This window comes from Ips typographus, linkage group LG7, assembly GCF_016097725.1.
Source record: "Ips typographus isolate SLU linkage group LG7, UJ_Ityp_2.0, whole genome shotgun sequence".
Taxonomy (NCBI): Eukaryota; Metazoa; Arthropoda; class Insecta; order Coleoptera; family Curculionidae; genus Ips; species Ips typographus.
The window spans coordinates 3,835,908-3,854,155 of NC_138428.1; the positions used below are offsets into that span (position 1 = coordinate 3,835,908).

An 18,248-nucleotide genomic window follows, 5' to 3' on the forward strand; every position below is an offset into this window, starting at 1 on the left:
ACAAAACTACAACAGTATGGAGTTTTATTTTTGTTTGGTCAAATCTCGGTTCCTTCCGCTAGTGCTGTATAAGAGAAGGTCCGAAGTAAACGAACGCAGTTTCATTAAAATGAAAAAACGCCAAATATCGTTCTCAAATATCCAGTCACTCAAATGAGATATTTGGCGTTTTTTTCGTGACAAACATTCAAACATACAGATCGACATAATAATGAAAAACAAAGACAATAACGTTTTATTCCTGCAAGTTTCCTATGTGTATTTCTGGACAGTAATTGACTGACTATTTCCTGCAGAATTGTTAGTGAAATAAGTGAAAATATCGTCAGAAACAGTCAGTTTGTATGTACATACCTACATTCTTAAAGATGCTCAAACATTCCCAATAATTGAACTTAAAGTGACAAAACTGCTTGAACATCTTGAAGAAGCTGGAGATCAAGAGCTATCTGTTTGTGCTTTCGTGGTGAATAATAAGCTGTAATGGTGCTTCATTGAAAAAAATCTAAAAATCGTAAAGCTGTCTTCTGGAAGAAACATATTAAGCCTGTAGTATTATTTCAACCAATAATAATGCAGCTTTAACGAGTTACAGAATTTGAGTAAGCAACGTGAGTACAAGTCGTTTTAGCGTATATAAGCGGTAAGTTGCAAATTTGAGCACATGTACAGGTATCTTTTGATATCCCTTAATGTAGATTTTTCAGTCAGATACAATATAACATTAAAAAATTTTGTTTTCAGCTTAACACTAACAGAACTGGTAATTAAATAACAATTAACAAATAAAAGTAATACTTACAACTTTCGATTTCGATATGGCAAAGCTGTCTGTCCATTGGGAAGTATTGGAGATTCATTGGACATGACGCAGTAATTGTCAATCTGATGAGTAAAAAAGTTATAAATACCAAAGATATTACTGATATTTCATACAGGACGTAGTGACAGCAGAGTACTTTTGATTATAAAATTTTGTTTTTCATTGCAGCCTCATAAAAACGTACAAAAGCTCATACATAATAAAATAATGTTTAGCTCTGGAAGGTGTAATTAAACTGCATTTCATTAGCATTCTAAGTTGAAACCACACTGACAGTGCTGCAGAATAAATCAAATTAGGTATTTCACTATCGCTTCAAGAATTCGAAACAAATTGAATTAAATTTCCTCTGCATTTAGACTGCAATTTCGTGATTGTTATAGGGCAATAGCAGAGGATTATCCTAGGTTGGGTTTTCTCGCTTAACCGCACGAAATTGAGTTACTTTCTTATTAAAGCTGATCTTGATAGTACTTACCTAATACTTCTAGTAATGCTACCCGAATGGTGTATCCGGATAAATTCGTTTGAAGTAGTTGCTTTATGGAAAGACGACGTTTTCTCGTTAACGAAGAACGTGTCAGGCACCCATATGTTTGTGATGAATTCCGAGCCTACAGATAGCATTTCTACCTAAAAATTAATACAATCAGGAAATGCTTATTCCAAAACTCAATCAAACCAACCTGCTGCCTTTTTCGGAACGCCAGTCGCGGATCAGTCCAAAATTGTCGGAAATAGAAGTCCAATGTAAAGTCCTACACATACAACACAGAATAAATATTTGTATTAACACTTTAACTAACTAAAAGTAACTAATTTAGTAACAACTAACCATTCAAACAGTTCAAGCCAAGATGCAAATGATGCTGTACAAAACATGCGTTTTTTAAGTGAAGCCAAAAACTTACCTCTGATTTTTAGTGTATGAACAATTGATACTGTTAAATCAAGTTATCAAGGAAGAATTTTGTTATCAATGGTTGAAGTACTTAATATTTTTAACCTGAAAGAATTAGAAACATTGCTACTGCATTAAGAACGAGCTTTTTTATGTTTAATTTTATATTTTGTAACACATTCCTGAAATAAGGACCAAGGTTTTGCCCATGCAATTGTGGACGTAAAAACATAATACCAGAATGATTTCTGGAAGAAACCTGTCAGTTAAACTTTATGACAACTTATTTTTAATTCCTTCTTTACAGTTCCAAACAACAAACGCTTCTCAATAAAATACTATTTCTAAATGTTGCGTAACTGATTAGCATCTCATTTAACATGAAAAAGTAAAACCCTTAACAGGCGACAGTAAAAGAACAAACGCTCCATTTAGTGTGCTAATCAGAAAGATAGTAAAAGTCTGAAGACATTGATTGAACACAGGGCCAATGCTAATGTTTTTTTAATGCAAATGAAAAGGCCATCGTGACGCTTAAAAGAGCAGCAATTGTCTTTGGTGGAGGAAAATAGTTTTCCTTAATTGAGTCGTTTTTGTGGCGTCTAATTGGATATTCTGGTTTAAATTCGCATTTAACCGTGGTAAAAGGTTTGGCCAGAAATGCAACTTCTAGTGGATAGTATAAATCGAAGGTTAAAATAATAGGCACAAGGTTGTATGCTAAATAAGGCTGAACTAAATCGATGTGTTTGAAATCGTAACTATTCATTCTGAACCCCCAAGCACGATATACGAAGTGTGTTCGTTCGTTGCGTGTAATAAATTTTATGGCATGGACATTTTAATAATAATTAATTAATACTGTAAAGTAATTCCACTACGAATAATTAGTGAGTGAATACCCAATTTATTTCTGTAATCATAGGAAAGTCATCAATAATCCGTGAATGTCGTTCATTAATGACGTTAAACAAAACAATCCTGAAAAGATCCTTTTATGTATTCAAATAGTCCCTTTAACCTGGGTAAATCAGGCAATTCAATTTACTATTGAAGAAAAGGTTTAAACTAGGTCACCTTAGCAAAGACGTCATTATCAGACACATTGAATAAACTGGTTTAATAATGTTTGATTAAGTAATTCAGAATGTTACTAAATTATTTATTTGGTAACCTATTGTCAAGCTGTGAGGCTGTTAATTATGCCAAACATGAAAGTTTTCCTTGTGATAAGTATTTTGTTGAATTAGTAAAGTCAAAATCATTGACCATGGAGAAAAATAATGCCATAAATAGAAGACTACAGTAAAGGGCTATTTTGTGCATAAAACACCTACATCAATAATCACGATTTTTGAAAGGAATTTTGACATGATTGTTGTTAAGTGTAAATAACTAATACTGACATTAAATTTGAGTCTGTGCAAATCACAGCTGCAAGAGAAACAGTTTTCGTATGCGTATCAACTGAGCTTTTGGGACAGCAATGGTGGAACAATCAGAAAAACTCCTCTTGTATTTTTTTAAACTTTTATGCTCGAAACTTTTAAGAAACATAAACGCTTCGACTAAACTTAGTCAAATGCGGGCATAATTCCTTCTATTATGCAGTAAGTTGTGCAGTTTAATTCACGCTAAACACGCGATTGTATACACACGCCTTATTAAGGCGACCTTTGATATCTGAAAACTACCCTTTTTTAATTACCACAGTAAAATGACCATCGTAATCGAAAGGATTTTGGTAAACAAATCTATTGTAGTTTTTTTACTAAATAAGTTACTTATAAATTAGTAAGACAGGATTATCTAGACCACTTTCGATATTGGGCTGCGTTCCGTATAACAAAGACACACCCGAATTTTCCGACACTCGCCCTGGAAATTCTGGATAAAAGCCAAAATCCCGGATGCTGCGCCACGTTCCAATTTCGCCAGTAAGGGAATGTTTGTCTAAATACTAAATAGCGTTTGTTATTTATCGTTCGTTTGTCTGGATTTATGCATTCTCGCATCTAAAAATGTCCTTTGGTTGCTATAGCATGGTCGAGAAGTCCAGTTAAAATTATAGTTTTGTTTTGTTAATGTATCTGTAAGTCTCATAATTCAGTATATCAGAGACACATGAAGTTTCTACTGGAAAAAACGTTTCAGAATTAGAAAACATAGATGAAGTAGGAAATAGTTCTGCTTGCACAAATTCTGATAATATAATTAGATAATTTTGAAAAATAACTGCCCTTAGTTTTTTTCCCTAGTTTCCTAGCTTTCTCTCTTCCAATGACCTGAAGATTTTCTTCGAGAGAAGATATGCCACTTTTTTGATCTTTAGAGTAATTTCCTTTGGTTGCTATATCATTACTGGCCGAGAAGTCCAGATAAAATTATAGTTTTGTTTTGTTAATGTATCTGTAAGTCTCATAATTCAGTATATCAGAGACACATGAAGTTTCTACTGGAAAAAACGTTTTAGAATTAGAACACATAGATGAAGTAGGAAATAGTTCTGCTTCCACAAATTCTAATAATAGAATTAGATAATTTTGAAAAATAACTGTCCTTCTCCCTTCTCTCTTCCAATGACCTGAAGATTTTCTTCAACAGGGAGAAGATATGCGACTTTTTTGATCTTTAGAGTAATTTTCTTGAAATCTTATTTATGATGGCCAATCATTATTTAAGTTTCAATCCTGAAAGTTGCCAGTTAAGTACATCTGGTCCTCTCATTATTCAATCTGTAGATCATTGCCTAATTTTGATGTTAAATCCGAATATCCAGGTTACTTTATACAATACTTAATATAGGAGTAATTTATACCATGTATCACACCTAAAAAACTGAAGCAAAAATTTAGCAAAATCAATTTTTTTAAATTGAGACAAAACTCTGATCAGTAGGATATAACTTTACTCTAAAAAGAATAACATGGTTTTAACAGTATAACTTACCATCCACTATTAGTAAACTGACTAGAGTATCCAAGACAGCAAACATCGACAAATGAAGCGTAATCAGCCTTAGAGAATTATTTAAAAAATCATGCTTCATGCGCTCATCCATTGGCCACAGTGATGCTTAGGGTGCCAAGTTTGCAAATCCTTTATTTTGTAACTTCAGGCTACGAGTTAATTCAAGTTAAAAATGGAATAAAGGATATTTTTTCTGATCTACTGCCAGTCGATATAAGCGTATCAAACCGGCTAGTTAACTACGGTTTTAGAACTTCTAAGGATAGAAAAAGACAAAAAGGAATTACTTGGTAAAACTGGTGGTCAAGGCCAGGCCAGAGGGGTCACGTCTTATTGTGACCTTGTCAACCTTGATTTGGTTTCCATCGATATACATATTATAATTAAAAGCTTCATCATTTTGCGTGAAGGCCGAATTTTAAAATGTACACACCAATCACAAACAAAATACTACTTTGGGTCACCTTGTAGTGATGTGTAGTCTATCCGCATTAGTTTTGCTTCCTTAGAATTAACGTGTTGGTTTGGCAACTAGACCATTATTTATGCAAAGCAATTTCAACGGAGTGTATGGCATAAAAACTTTACACTGGACATAAATTGAATGTTTCACATACTTTGTTACTACGTGAAAGTAGTAAAATGCACGTAAAGTATTCGAAATCCAGTTCGGTGTTCGACCATTTGACTTCATGATGCTTTTAATATTTCATGCATCCATTTGAGATGTGTTTTACGGGTCTCAATTAGAATTTTAGAGCTAAAAGAGAATTTTTGATTTTTTTTTTAATAACAGAAATAGGAGTAACAAATACCATTAAAGTGGAAAGAAGACAAATTACTTGAAGATTTTAAACAATAATTTAATGAACACAGTTTAAGGAGAAGATAGAGCAGTTTTTCAAATTTGACCATCTTGAAATTAAAAGTAAAGAATTTAAGGAGTTTCCAAGATATTTGAATTAGTGTAAAAGAACGAAAATTGTAAAGGTTTAAAGCGACCAAAAGTGCACAAAACTGTAAGCTAGTGAAAAGTTAGACTCTATGAAATAATCGTAAAAGCCAACTGATAAGCGATAAAGTTTGAGTAAAGTAGAAACTATCATTTGAAATTGGATGATGATGATTTTATCAAGATTAATGCCGGATTTGCATTACTAGCCCAAAATTGCAAATATGATCAAAGATTTTGAAAGGCAGAAAAATATTACCAAAAACTTGTTGAAAGAAGAGACATTATGGTTAAAAAAAGATCAGAATATTATTTGTATTGAAGCCATGGAAAGAAGCATTAGTTGTTGTTTACACACACAGTTGTTAGACAACTTGACTAAACTTTCGAATAATAAATTGGTAGTACAAATTGTATTTAGGAACATCCTGTATAGAAGGATGATCAGTTTAGGTTAGATCTTTACTAACTGGCAATATTAAACAAACTGTTTCAATTACAATTTTTTGGAAAAGGGAACACAGAATTATCTTTTGAAAGTTTGGTGTGCACAGTGTTTAAAAATGTTCAATCGTTTAGTTGCCCAACCAACATTGTCCCTAACTTGTGTGAATTGAAAAAAAACGACAAAAGCATTTTGCCATACTGAGGAGGCTTCTCATGCACACAGTCCAAGTATTCAAGACTGCTAGTTCATTGTCAGTACCATTGACTTAGCATCAGCGTTTTCTGGCAACACTGTAACTAATGTAACGCTGTTGCCAAATCGCTGGTTGGATCAGTAAAAATCACGCATGGAACGTGGTTTCTTTGGCACTGATCCAGCGCATTCACGAATCACACACAACACATTCAAGTCCGGTACGTCGAGGCCCGGATGTAAATTACTGTCTCTCAAAAGTTATGAACGTAAAATAAAAAAAAAACACTGAAAGTTGAACACAGAGGTGATGCTCATTACGTATTGAAGTACTTAAAAAACACCGATTAGTTACTGATACATTATAAAATTAAGTTGGCACCAAAATCATTCTCAGATCTCACAAAAGACATTACAGTTGAACTAGATAATCTGAGAATGGTCTTGGATAGTACACCCCCCAAAAGAAGTGTACTAAAATGATGATGTATGTACCATTTGGACTTCCGACACTGAGCTGATACTGAGAACATACATGGTGACTCCTACATCAACTGGAGGGCCTGTAAACCGTAAAAGTTTACTGCATACATTCGAATAATATTTACAAAATTAAATAAGCCGCCGTGGACTGGTTTGTCCTGCGTGAAAACCAAATCAAAAACCGTGAACCCCGGGCCTGTCCAACGCCCAGCCCCTGGGAGCGCTGACTCCCAAGGGGCTGGAAATATGGGAGACGGGGACACTATACTGAACGATCCGAAACACTAACTAATTCTTTACAGCCCAAGGGCACTTCAGGCTTAATGGACTGCTGAGGTGCCCTTAAGCTAAATCTAAAAGAAATTTCAGAACGACATTAACAACGATCAGGGGCAGTTAAAATAAGTACCATTTGCACTTCGGAAAGTGAGCTGATAGAAAGAACGTACATCGTCACGCCTACGTCAACGGGTGGGCCTGGAAATTACATAAAAACACCATGTGATTCTAATGCAAGTGATATTAAGCCAAATAGTGAGGTCCTAAAATGTTTAGTTTTTTTCAGACAGATTGTAGAACAGTAACTTATTATTGGTACTTTGTACCCTTGAACCATTGTAACTTAGTATAGAAAACAACTTATCAGAGGACAAATTTATTATTCAGCATATTGGAAACTACTGTTTTTATTGAGATGGATCAGTTTGGGTATAAATAATTTCATAATAAACTTGTTGTGACAAAAGTAAATTAAAAATGATTTATCGAGAACCGGAAAAATCCTTTTTCCACTCACGTTACCAAGTAAAGCCAAAAGGTCAGGTATACAAAAAAACTAATTTCCGGTATATGAACGATACAACCTTTTGAGAGTAAATCCAGTGGGTTGGGAGATGAAGACATATATGATCCTCCTTTACCGTCATAATGTAGGAGTAATTTTGTCATTATTTGTAAATTTAGAATGATGACAGTGAGTATATGATCATCATCATCAGAATATCGATATAAAATCTGATGGTAATAGACTTCAACTCACAGAAAATACACATAGAAATATCTATCGTGGATTAACAACAAGCAATTTTAATTAATCTATCAATCAAACACTGTTCTACGATCTTCAAGAAAAACCTCAAATTTCTCATAACTCGGTTTGTTACACATTTTTAAAGTGCTTCAAGCTTGCTGGAAGCGTAATCCCATATTTTCAGTGGGAGGTGTTAATTACTTTTTAATTAATCCAGAACGTATTCCCTCCTTTAGGGTGGGAACACGTTCCTTAATAAAATACACTAGAAAATTCCCAGTACCATTCTGACCTCATTGAGCGAACTTATGCTCAGAACGTACATGGTGACTCCGACAACCACCGGGTTCCCTGAAAGCATAACTTCTAAGTAAACTCTAGCTATTTTTAATCGGTTTCAACAAAACTACGTGCACTACATACACGTAAAGCTGGAAAAATAATACCAGCATGTCGGCTAGCTAGAAGTTTTTCCGTGTTGGAAAACTGAGCGTAATTTTCGCTACATTTGGTTACTCTTTATTTAGGTCAAAGTGCTAGTTTGTAATTTTCTTTGATGGTAGTAGCGTTATCATTGCAAATTCAGCCCCCAGAAACTATTACAAATTTTGTGGCTTATAAAGTACGTATCTTGGTTTAAGATGATTTTTTAATTATTAAGCTCTAATTTTTACCTTTTTTCTGCTCTATCACACCAAAGTTCGTTTGGAAGATAAAAGTATGTAATGCAATTAATGGACTGTTTCCTTAAAACTTGTTCAGTTTACTGAGAAAGATTTTTTCTGTTAAATATACAGACAAGTAAAATATTGTTAGTACTGCCTTTCTAAAATAGCCTTCTAGCAATATAATATTGATGTATTTTATTACGTGTTTAAATACTCAAATATTCAAATAATTCAAACGTTCCAATATTTGTATACTCTCTATTTATTTATGTAAAAAAGTAGTAAATTGCCAACCAACCAAATACACAGTCGAAAGTTTCGATTGACCGTTATTTACTTCCAGTTTGTGTTTTCATTAATATTTCATAAACAAAACCAATTAGCATGTAGTAATTTTTTTGCTAGCTGTGTAATGCCATTTTTTGCCTAAAACGCTTTTAATTTAGGTTAGGCTAGTTAATGTTCTATCCTAAAAACTGCAATATAAAACAGTTTTAAGTAAACAGACAATAACATCTTACACCAAGCCACACGTTAGTTATAAGCCATTTCACAGCGATCGGGGCCAGGAGTTTTCAAATTGTTAGCTGTACTTTCTTATGTTTCTCAACCGTATTTCTTGGTGATTAATTTTTTTTCTGTGGAAATTGTCTATGTTCTTAATAAAATAAGAAGAGCAGAAGTAAGCCGGACGTTCCCACCCACGCAAAAAATACATCCGCCTCCCTAAAATTCCCAAAAAAAGCGGACCAGACAACCGAGAATCTGGCAATCGTATACGCGTCCCGATTGCCTCGCCCGCTTTGATCTCGTTCTCTCCTCGTTTCCTAGCAACCCTCAGCATCGATTCCGGACCCCACCCTTAAATTGTCCCGGCAATCGTCCAGCTGCCGAGCTCGCATGTGAATATTTTGGTCGGAACTGTTTCGAGCAGCTCGGACGGTTCCGGAGGGTACCCGTTCGGATGTCTCCGGACGGAACGATGACGCCATCATTGATAGAGATGTTAGGTGGGCTGCCTATTTTTGGACGTTCCGGGTCGTTGGATTGATAAAGATTGATATGAGAGGATTTTATTTTTTGGTTCAAGTAAGATGTGAAAATAAATCGTTGAGGGAAAGAGGGTTTTGTTCTTTTGAGTGAACTTGTTGTTTTGAGGTGTGGAATAGGGGACCATTTAAATGGTGATGCTTTACAGATATAGAAACTTCAAAATTATGCATGGGAAAAACCAATGGTATTGCAAATCAATGGGCTAGGCAAAGATGAAAAAATGGTTCTTTCCTCTTATCACATTACACAATAACTCTCACTTGACTTCACCCAAATAATACAAATGTAAAAATCATAAAAGCTGCTGATTTTACAGTATAATTTAGCACTTTCTGACCTAAATAGTCGAAAAGGAGAAAATTCCAATAGAAACTGAAGCTTGGAAACCCAGTTGCTAAAAACTATTGAAGTACGAATTGAAAATTTGAATGTGTTTTGGTGCGGGAAAAACTGTCTTACCACCAAAAAGTTTCCAAACATTCTTTTGTATAACTTTACCGAAATGCAACCAGGAATACAAGATAAGACATTTGTGCGAACCAAATAGTTGTAATGAGAGACATCCGAAGAAGTTTCCACATACGAGCCCGACGTATCTGAAAAAATTGTTTTTCCGCATTTGGATAAGTCAAACATTGCCATTTTGCTGCGGTTCTGTTAACGTCAAAATGCTGGCTAATGGCAATGTTCGTTTACCCGAAGCGTTAAGATTCTTAGAACTTAACCACCTAGAAAAACAATAGGAACCAGAGAGAAAGGGGGCGAAACACCGAAAGCAGTGATTTTATTGAAGGGAACGCTTACCTCCATAGTTGGGTCTTACACGTTTGTCGTAGCTTGCACTGAAGGAGTCCAAAATGGCAGAAACGTTGACGTCTCCTAAGTAGCTGCCGCCTCGACTTGGTTCGGTTTGACTCCTCCTGCAACATTTTTTATTTAATTTTATATCATAACAAGACTTAATTGGTTGGGAAAACAATATTTCCAAAAGTGTGGATTTACCAATGAAAGTTAACGAAACTTTACCCTTACGGATTATAGGCGCAGGATAATTTGGAAAGTTTTCAAATTAATAGTCAATTTGATCTATTAGAAAGTGTAATTTAGCATTAATGCCCTCATCAAACTGCTTATTAAGTCTATCATCTTCTTGCTCTGCAGAATGTAACCGTAAAAGTCAAACAAAATGTTTTATTTGTACGCAAGAGCCTTAAATACAGAAGATTTATTTTAGTAATAGAAGCAAAATAGTTAATTTACTATCTCAATAGGTATAATTATGTAAAACCATTACAAATTTAAGCAATAAAAGTTATTGATGTTGGTTGTTAGGTACAATGTAACTGCCATCGAATAAAAGTTATTTTGAAATAGTGCTTCTAGAATATTATAACTCTATTTGATCTAGGATTCCTAAAATTTACATAAAAGTCCATTATTTACTCTTAATGAACTATTAATGTGTCTACATGCTTTGTAAATCCAAATTTTACAGGGTAAATTAAAAACAGTTTAAAGGGGAGATTCTACCTAAACGTTCCCAAAAATTTGCAGAAAACATCCAAATGTCAGAAAATGTTGAATTATTTTAATCCACTTGGTAAAATGTTGTTTTTTCAGCATCTTTTGACTGTTACAAATACTAAAGTAAAGTTGACAGGATAATAGGATAACGAGTAAAGATATTATGAGTATCAAAAGATGCTAAATTAGACTTAAATGTCATAAACAGTTTAGTTTCTTCAATGTTTTTATAAGACGGTTTTTTAGCTTGTAAACACTATTCTCTAGATTTAAAAAAAAATCAAGTAAAAATACTGCAGAATACAAAACATTACAATCCACATGTTTATACGACTTTTATTATTAACAGACATAAGTTCATAAAATTATTGTTTCATTACATTTGTATTGGTGATTATTCTTAATTAATTGTTCTAATAAATCGAACGTATCTCATCCATGGTTAAAAGATACATCATTTCATTAGAATATAGGTCAGCGATTCAGACTTTTGTGGTCAAAATAACTTTGTAATGTAAATTTGTTTAATGGCGCTTCTACTTTACGAATAATCAGTTTGATTTTGCCCTTGCAGTGTATTATTGTGTGCTTTTAACACAGTTAATTTACTCTGCATTAGCCGTATAACTAAGCTTGATTTATTTGAAAGCACGGACTGAAAAATACGCACCATTTTCCAGACTCAATCAAAAAGTATTCTGCTGTATACAGGCTAATATTAAGGTTTTTACGCTGAAATCACATATCTGGTATCGCTGTAATTTATGCGAAGGAATAAAATAGTCCTAATCAAGATCTGACCGTGTCGCAAAGTCGAGTTGTTGAAATATTCTCGGAATTATAGAGTTTCCAGTAGAACGGGCTTTGCGTGATACATGCTTTTCGGTTGCCTGCATGAGGCTTCGAATTCAAAGAAAATAAGATTGCTAATGCTACAAGTACGTTTCATAACTTGTAGTATAATATTCTATATGTCTTTACGTCGTGTACACAGGCCGTAAAATCCAATTTTACGGCCGTCGTCAATAGTAACGGGCGATAAAATTTAAGTTAATGCAGTGTTTCAAAATTGTTTATTTAAAATTGACGTTTAAAAGAAACCACTATTGCAAAAGCCTGTTTGATTTCTTCAGATCATATTCAGTCCATCAGACTGATGATACATGATAATTTGTTTAGAATATTTGATTCGCAAAATTTCTTACCGATCATTGATTGCTCCAATGACAAACAGTTTTACTAAATCATACATTCCAAGTCACACTGACTGGCCAAAAGTAGATTGGGACTTAATCAACGCCACAAAACATACATAAATAAAATAATATAAAAAACATATACAAATCACATTCTCTCTAGACGATTACAATTTACAGCTACCCCTATCTACTACAACTACTACTTTTTTTTCTAAAATAGCTCTAATTTAGCAGATCTTCAGAAGATTGGTCAAGAGAAGGAAAAAATATTGGATTGAGCCACTGTCAAGTCTAATCTTCTACAGATATTAAGATCATCTTAAGAAGCTTCATCTGAATATGACTGTACTACAGAGAGCAATAACGAGATCAATATGCGGACGACATGACCCTTCTATCGCTGTAACACTGGTCAGTGTTATTTTGTGACTGAACTTATTCTTAATCTTCTCGACTATTAATAGTAATAGAGAGAATATTCTTGTCTAGTTATCCAAATTGGCAGAAATCGCATGCTTATCGATCAACAAGTGAACTTTAGTAATTCTGGTAATTTCATTATTTTTTTGATGTGATAAACTCAGCGAACCGATTTAACAATCTCTGCAAACTGAATTTGACTTAGTTACTCTAACTACCGTAGTTTCCTAACTAAATTAGCCTTGACTGGTGCGATTCGTGAAAATATACATCTCCCTAACACTTTCTTTATGTTCCTGAATCACCGTTACGACCTGGGAAACGCTAAAACGATAATTATCTGCACTTACGTAGGCAACCTCGCCAAAAGGTTTATTATTGAGATCGCGAGAGAAGACCCTTTTGTGTTACCACAATGCCGTGTATTTTTAACAGAATCATATTTAACGATAAAGTTTTTGTTTGGGCTGGAAATAAAAGGAGACTTAAATCAACCAGTTTGCGTCAGCGGACGTTTTTTCTGTAAAATCTCCTTTTTCTTCTCAATCCGATGATGGATGGACTTTTTACAACAACGGGTATTAGAACGAAAATAACGCAACATTTTTAAGTAATATCTAGGTCGCTTTTTAAAATTGTTTTAGTTTTGTTGTTTAATGGATCACGTCAGTCACACTCCTGATCTAATCTATTGTTTATTTAAAAACTAGAAGGAGTAAATGAAAAAGCCTGACATACAAAAACAAACAACATTTGGTAACATTTGTTTGGTAACAAAAGTTACCAAACAAAATCCTTAGATTTTGATTTGTAAGAAATCACAAACCGCCAACTGACCAATCACATTGCCAACCTAATTCACATGCACTCCTCCTAGTTTTTAAATGGACTATAACTTAACAGAACAGTGTAATTATCTTTACATAAATTTTTGATATTACATATGGCTAACAATATATTTGTGGTGTCAATATTCAACGACAGATCTATCTACTATTTGTCACTCTAAGTAATACAGCAACATTTACATTTTATTTTTAGATTATTTAGGAACTGACTATTTGACAAGCGCAGTTAAGTGCTCATCGAGCTTGTTACAAGATTTCATGTCGGGAATACATTAACAGCCACAAATTTTCCATTAAACGAAGGAACGGCTTACGCCCGAGCTAACCCAGTTGTTCGGCCCATTAACAAAAGTGATTTCTTGCCAAAAAATAGTTCGCTTCATGGCTTTATACACCATTGAGTCGCCGGTTTGGCGGGCGACTTCAGCTTCTCCACTTTCTTGGTCCCGTTTAGTTGAAATTAGCGTCAAAAGAAAAAAAATTTAAACTAAAAAGAGTTCACAGCTTTTGAAGAATCAGGAAACAATAGATTTATGTTGAAATTTTTGCAATATAATAAAAAGAATATATAAAAAGAATATTTTTCTAAAGTAAACTGTGTCTTCTTCCAATAACTCCTGATTGCTCTACTGACTGATATTTCGAGCGGAAGAAACAGTAAAATAGGCCGCAAAAGCACATTCAACTGAGTAAATACGTAACGGAATAGCTTCCTCAAAAAGCTGTTCTAGCAGACATAAATCAAAAAAAGGAAAACCGAAAACGTTTCTGCAAAACAAATACGTTATGTTTACCATAGCTACTCAAATAGCCGGGTTTGTTTGAACAGCGCCTTATATCGACAGCTCTACGACACGGCTGATAAAAATTTCAATTTATGAATTAGCTTAGCCCGTTTCTTCGAGAACGTCTGAATTTTTATATCACCCGAAATCGATTTATGAACATTCTGCCGTGACAGGATACGGATTGATTTCTAGCACGTGGTTTTGTTGACGCATTTTCACTTGTTATGCGACAAGGATGTGTGATCATCAGATGATATCAAAGACATTAACACATACAACAATTAAACATCTGATGAAGATAGCTTATGTTAGAATACAATGGTAATGGAAGCAATGTGCTTAGCTCAGTCTGCTGAAGAATCTTTAGAAGAATGGGTATTTAGAAGAAATAACTCTATTTACAAGCAATATTATACCTATTCTCTTATGGACGCTATTAGATTACTTACGTACAAATAATTAAAAAAATTAGGTAATGATGATGCAGGAGTTATTGAATTATTCTTCAAAGTAATTGAAAATTCAGGTAAATTTAAAAAGTCTTTCAGCAAGTAATTTTTGAAATTCTTTTTTCTTTGTAACTGAGCAATTTTGAAAATGTTAGAGTAAATCTAATCTTGAATCTAATTGATTGATAAGTTGATTGGCTTAAAATAACAATTTTACAACTTGCTAACCCCATTTAATTAGCGTCAGTCATCTTTGATCTGTTACTGGCAGTCAATTGACTTCTTCATTGGTTTAAGGCGGCTTTCTGTCACTTGTATTATGTCAGCTATTAGTTAATTGATAGTTAAACTTCTTGAATATTGTTTAAGCTGCTGTGTAGCAATTTTAAACTTTAAGGAGAGTTTACACATGCAAAATTGGTGGTTTGGTGGTAACTTATTTATGGTAAAACTAAGAGAAACTTACGCGGCGTGCACCGTTATGGTCATAGTGAGCAGTCCTGTCAGTATCACAATTGGTAGTAAAATCTGGTTGTAGCCGGGCCATGGCCCTGGGCCAGCCCTGTACGTCCAGGGCTTGGCCCCGTGGGGCCCCATCTCGCTGATGGGGCTCGGCCAGCCCAGCGATCGTCGTGTCGACGGTCTTTATCCTCCCCTGAAAGACCAATCAATTAATACAAAACTGGTAAACACTATTAACGTACTGCTAAAATACAGAAAACAAGTCTTAGTGAACAAAGGTAATAGCGATTAGAAAAATGTTCACAATCTGATTTTTTTGGTTTCACAATAGACTTAGTTTAGACGAACTTATACGGGATGTGACCCATCCATCATTCTAGATGCAAAATCAAAAAAGCCCCCGAAAGCGATTTTAATTGTATGTCATTCTCTATCAGATAAAACAACCAGGCAATAATTTACCGAAAAAAAAAACGTCGAAAGATTGATCGACATCGTAACTCATCCGGGCATTATAGCATAAGAAATATAAATTGCCTCCAGGTAATTTGATATTTTTGTTCGAATAAATCCCCGAGTTCGCGGTAATGCGAATGCTTAATGTCGGTCCAAATTAGGCTCGTTTTGGGATTTAAAAATAAAATTCAATCTCTTCAGGACGATAAATAGGGGTGAACAAAAATGACTGGAATTTTAGCTGTTTTTGCTTGATACTTGTTGCACTTCCTTGTGCATTACCCATTGTTATAAACATTGTCATTAAAAGATATTGCTATAGATATAGAAGTGTTAGAGTTTATTGTAACAAATACTCAGACAGCAAAACTTCGAAGTATTGAAGGTCAATTTAGGTAAATGAGTAGTTTCAATCTAAATAGCGTTAATCAGGAACTCCCACGTATAATTAAAACTTCAGAACTTGAAGAAGTATTTTAAAGTTTAATCTCCGCATTAGTGTCAGTCAGATTCTGACAAAGCTGCAATGTATAAAATATGTCTACCACTCAAAATTCCAGTTCCAGAGATTACATGGAAGTAGCAGGTGTCAAACATATTGTAAGGTTACAAAAGTTGGATTTTCATTGATAAAGATTTACGTTCCCTGGAAAACTGTTACCACAATCATAAATAAAACTTTTGCTACACTGCTTTTTAAAGAAAATACACATTTTCCAAACATAATACAGGTAAAAGCAAACGTTTAGGACTAGATTTTCGTTGCTACAGAACATCTTCCCACAATAGAAGAAAACTCCCTGATAAACCATCGTTGATTTAATTTTTGATTTTAATTAACTTCACATGAAAACTTGTAAAGCGAAGTTACACACTCGGTATTGTTTCATTATTATGGCTTGTCAGTATAGTTAAAGGAACAATAGCACAAAAACTGCATCAAAAGATTGGAACAATTACTAAAAATTGGAACGTCACTATAGACCTAAATAGGGTTATTGATTTCATAAGTTTCATTTAAGTTTTTTCCTTTATCTAAAGGTAGAGAATTGGATTGATTAATAAAAATAAGGTTTCTTCCACTGAGTTAATTAAATCGACTGATTTTATAATTACTTTCCCAGTTTGTTAACTAATCTTCATGTGAATTAGCAAATTTAGCCTCAAAGTATCATGTGGCAATATAAATGTTTTTCCTTTTTCAAAAATAACAAGAATTATGTTATTAACAAAATTAATACCACTTAGTAAACGAAGTCCAACCTTCAAACGAACAAATCTATAATGATATTTTTAGCATGTAACCATATTTCAATAAAGAAAAAATACAAAAGATTATAGCTAAAATTGACAGTGGCAGTTCTAGTAAACGATCAATATGCCGCATTAAAAGCACTTTTAATGTAAAAAAGCTGCAAAAAGTCAGAGTTTGAGTATTTTTGGTTCAAACCGACCACAAAAAGCAATTAAATTTGAGGCGTTGTCAGAGTGGCGCTGCTGTTTTCAAGCTGTCTTCTCAATACTGGACGTAAATAAATATGATTTTTAAATTTAATATGCAAGCAATTTTCCGAGAACTTATCCCGTAAGTTGCTTTAAACAACTCTAAAATTAAGTAAAATATGTTTAACTGTTTTCAGTCTTATATGATGTCATAATTTATGATGGTCCTCTAAATGTCAAAGGTCACCGGACCATTGTATTGTCGTGATTCACATACTTTGTGCTATAATTAGAAATTTTGTGCGAGTTATTTTGTTACTATTACGTGTGCAAACTCAAACTGTCCGGTTAATTTATTTTGTTAGAAAACTCCTAACCCTTGTCAGTGTACGTAATGCTTAGTAGTTTGGGTAAAGTTTTCAAAAAACATTTTAAGTGAACTTGAGCTTTAAAGTTTATTAGAAATTATAGAATTTAAAGAGTTTCTTACCTATGAAGCAGTCTGTTCTCGGGTTTGACCCCCAGCCGTCCACTAATATACTGCCAAAAAGTCCTTTTCATCTCCTGATGTCCAGAAACCAAAATATGAAATAGTTTGTGAAAACAAACGATCGCGACCACTGGGCGGACGCGAGATTCCGATGCTACTGGGCGGCGATTTTCCAGGAATTTCGTCCGAGCGGTTCGGAAAAAGTTGCCGTGTTGTTTTGCGGTTTTGTCGGTTTTGAAAGTTTATGTTCGCGCTACACTGGGATACGTATTTCGACGGCGGGTGCTTCAAGGAGTGGTCGGATGGCCGGGTGCGACGTGAGGTGCGCGGGCATGTTCCCAATGGGTGGCGCTCGCTCTTGGTTGGAGGTTATAGTTCCCGTTCAAATGTCATCCCTTTGGATTTTTAGTTTGAGCCAATTAGGTGACATTTTTCGTTATGACAGCCTAAAAAAAAGATTTTCTACATTTAGTTTCTATTTCAGATATCTCAAGAATTGAAGCCAATATCATTATTTTCACTTGCTTCAACTATTTTCCAGATTAACCTACTGGAACACTTTATAAGATGTCTCATAAAAACTATGCTCAGTTCTTATGACAAAAACCAACCATAATGATATTTATGTTTTTGGCTGTAATTTAAGCTT

The 18,248-nt window shown here is 34.2% G+C and overlaps 1 protein-coding gene across 9 annotated transcripts in view; it reads right to left on the reverse strand.

Moving 5' to 3' along the window:
• The window catches only part of Rdl (Resistant to dieldrin), a 29,384-nt gene extending 11,367 nt beyond the window's left edge, over positions 1-18,017 (reverse strand). Inside the window, exons 1-7 of one of the 9 annotated variants that reach the window (XM_081983138.1) lie at positions 17,600-18,017; positions 15,215-15,403; positions 10,325-10,440; positions 6,782-6,849; positions 1,510-1,581; positions 1,302-1,456; positions 803-885 (exon numbers count right to left, since the gene is read on the reverse strand). In XM_081983138.1, the coding sequence (XP_081839264.1) occupies positions 803-885; positions 1,302-1,456; positions 1,510-1,581; positions 6,782-6,849; positions 10,325-10,440; positions 15,215-15,345 (625 nt within the window). In that variant the 5' untranslated portion in view covers positions 15,346-15,403; positions 17,600-18,017. Of the gene's footprint in view, positions 1-802; positions 886-1,301; positions 1,457-1,509; positions 1,582-6,781; positions 6,850-7,178; positions 7,247-8,082; positions 8,151-10,324; positions 10,441-15,214; positions 15,404-17,599 lie in introns of all 9 variants that reach the window. The other 8 variants (XM_081983137.1, XM_081983135.1, XM_081983136.1 and 5 more) reach the window with 8 other exon arrangements.
• Between the last annotated feature and the right edge of the window lie 231 nt (positions 18,018-18,248).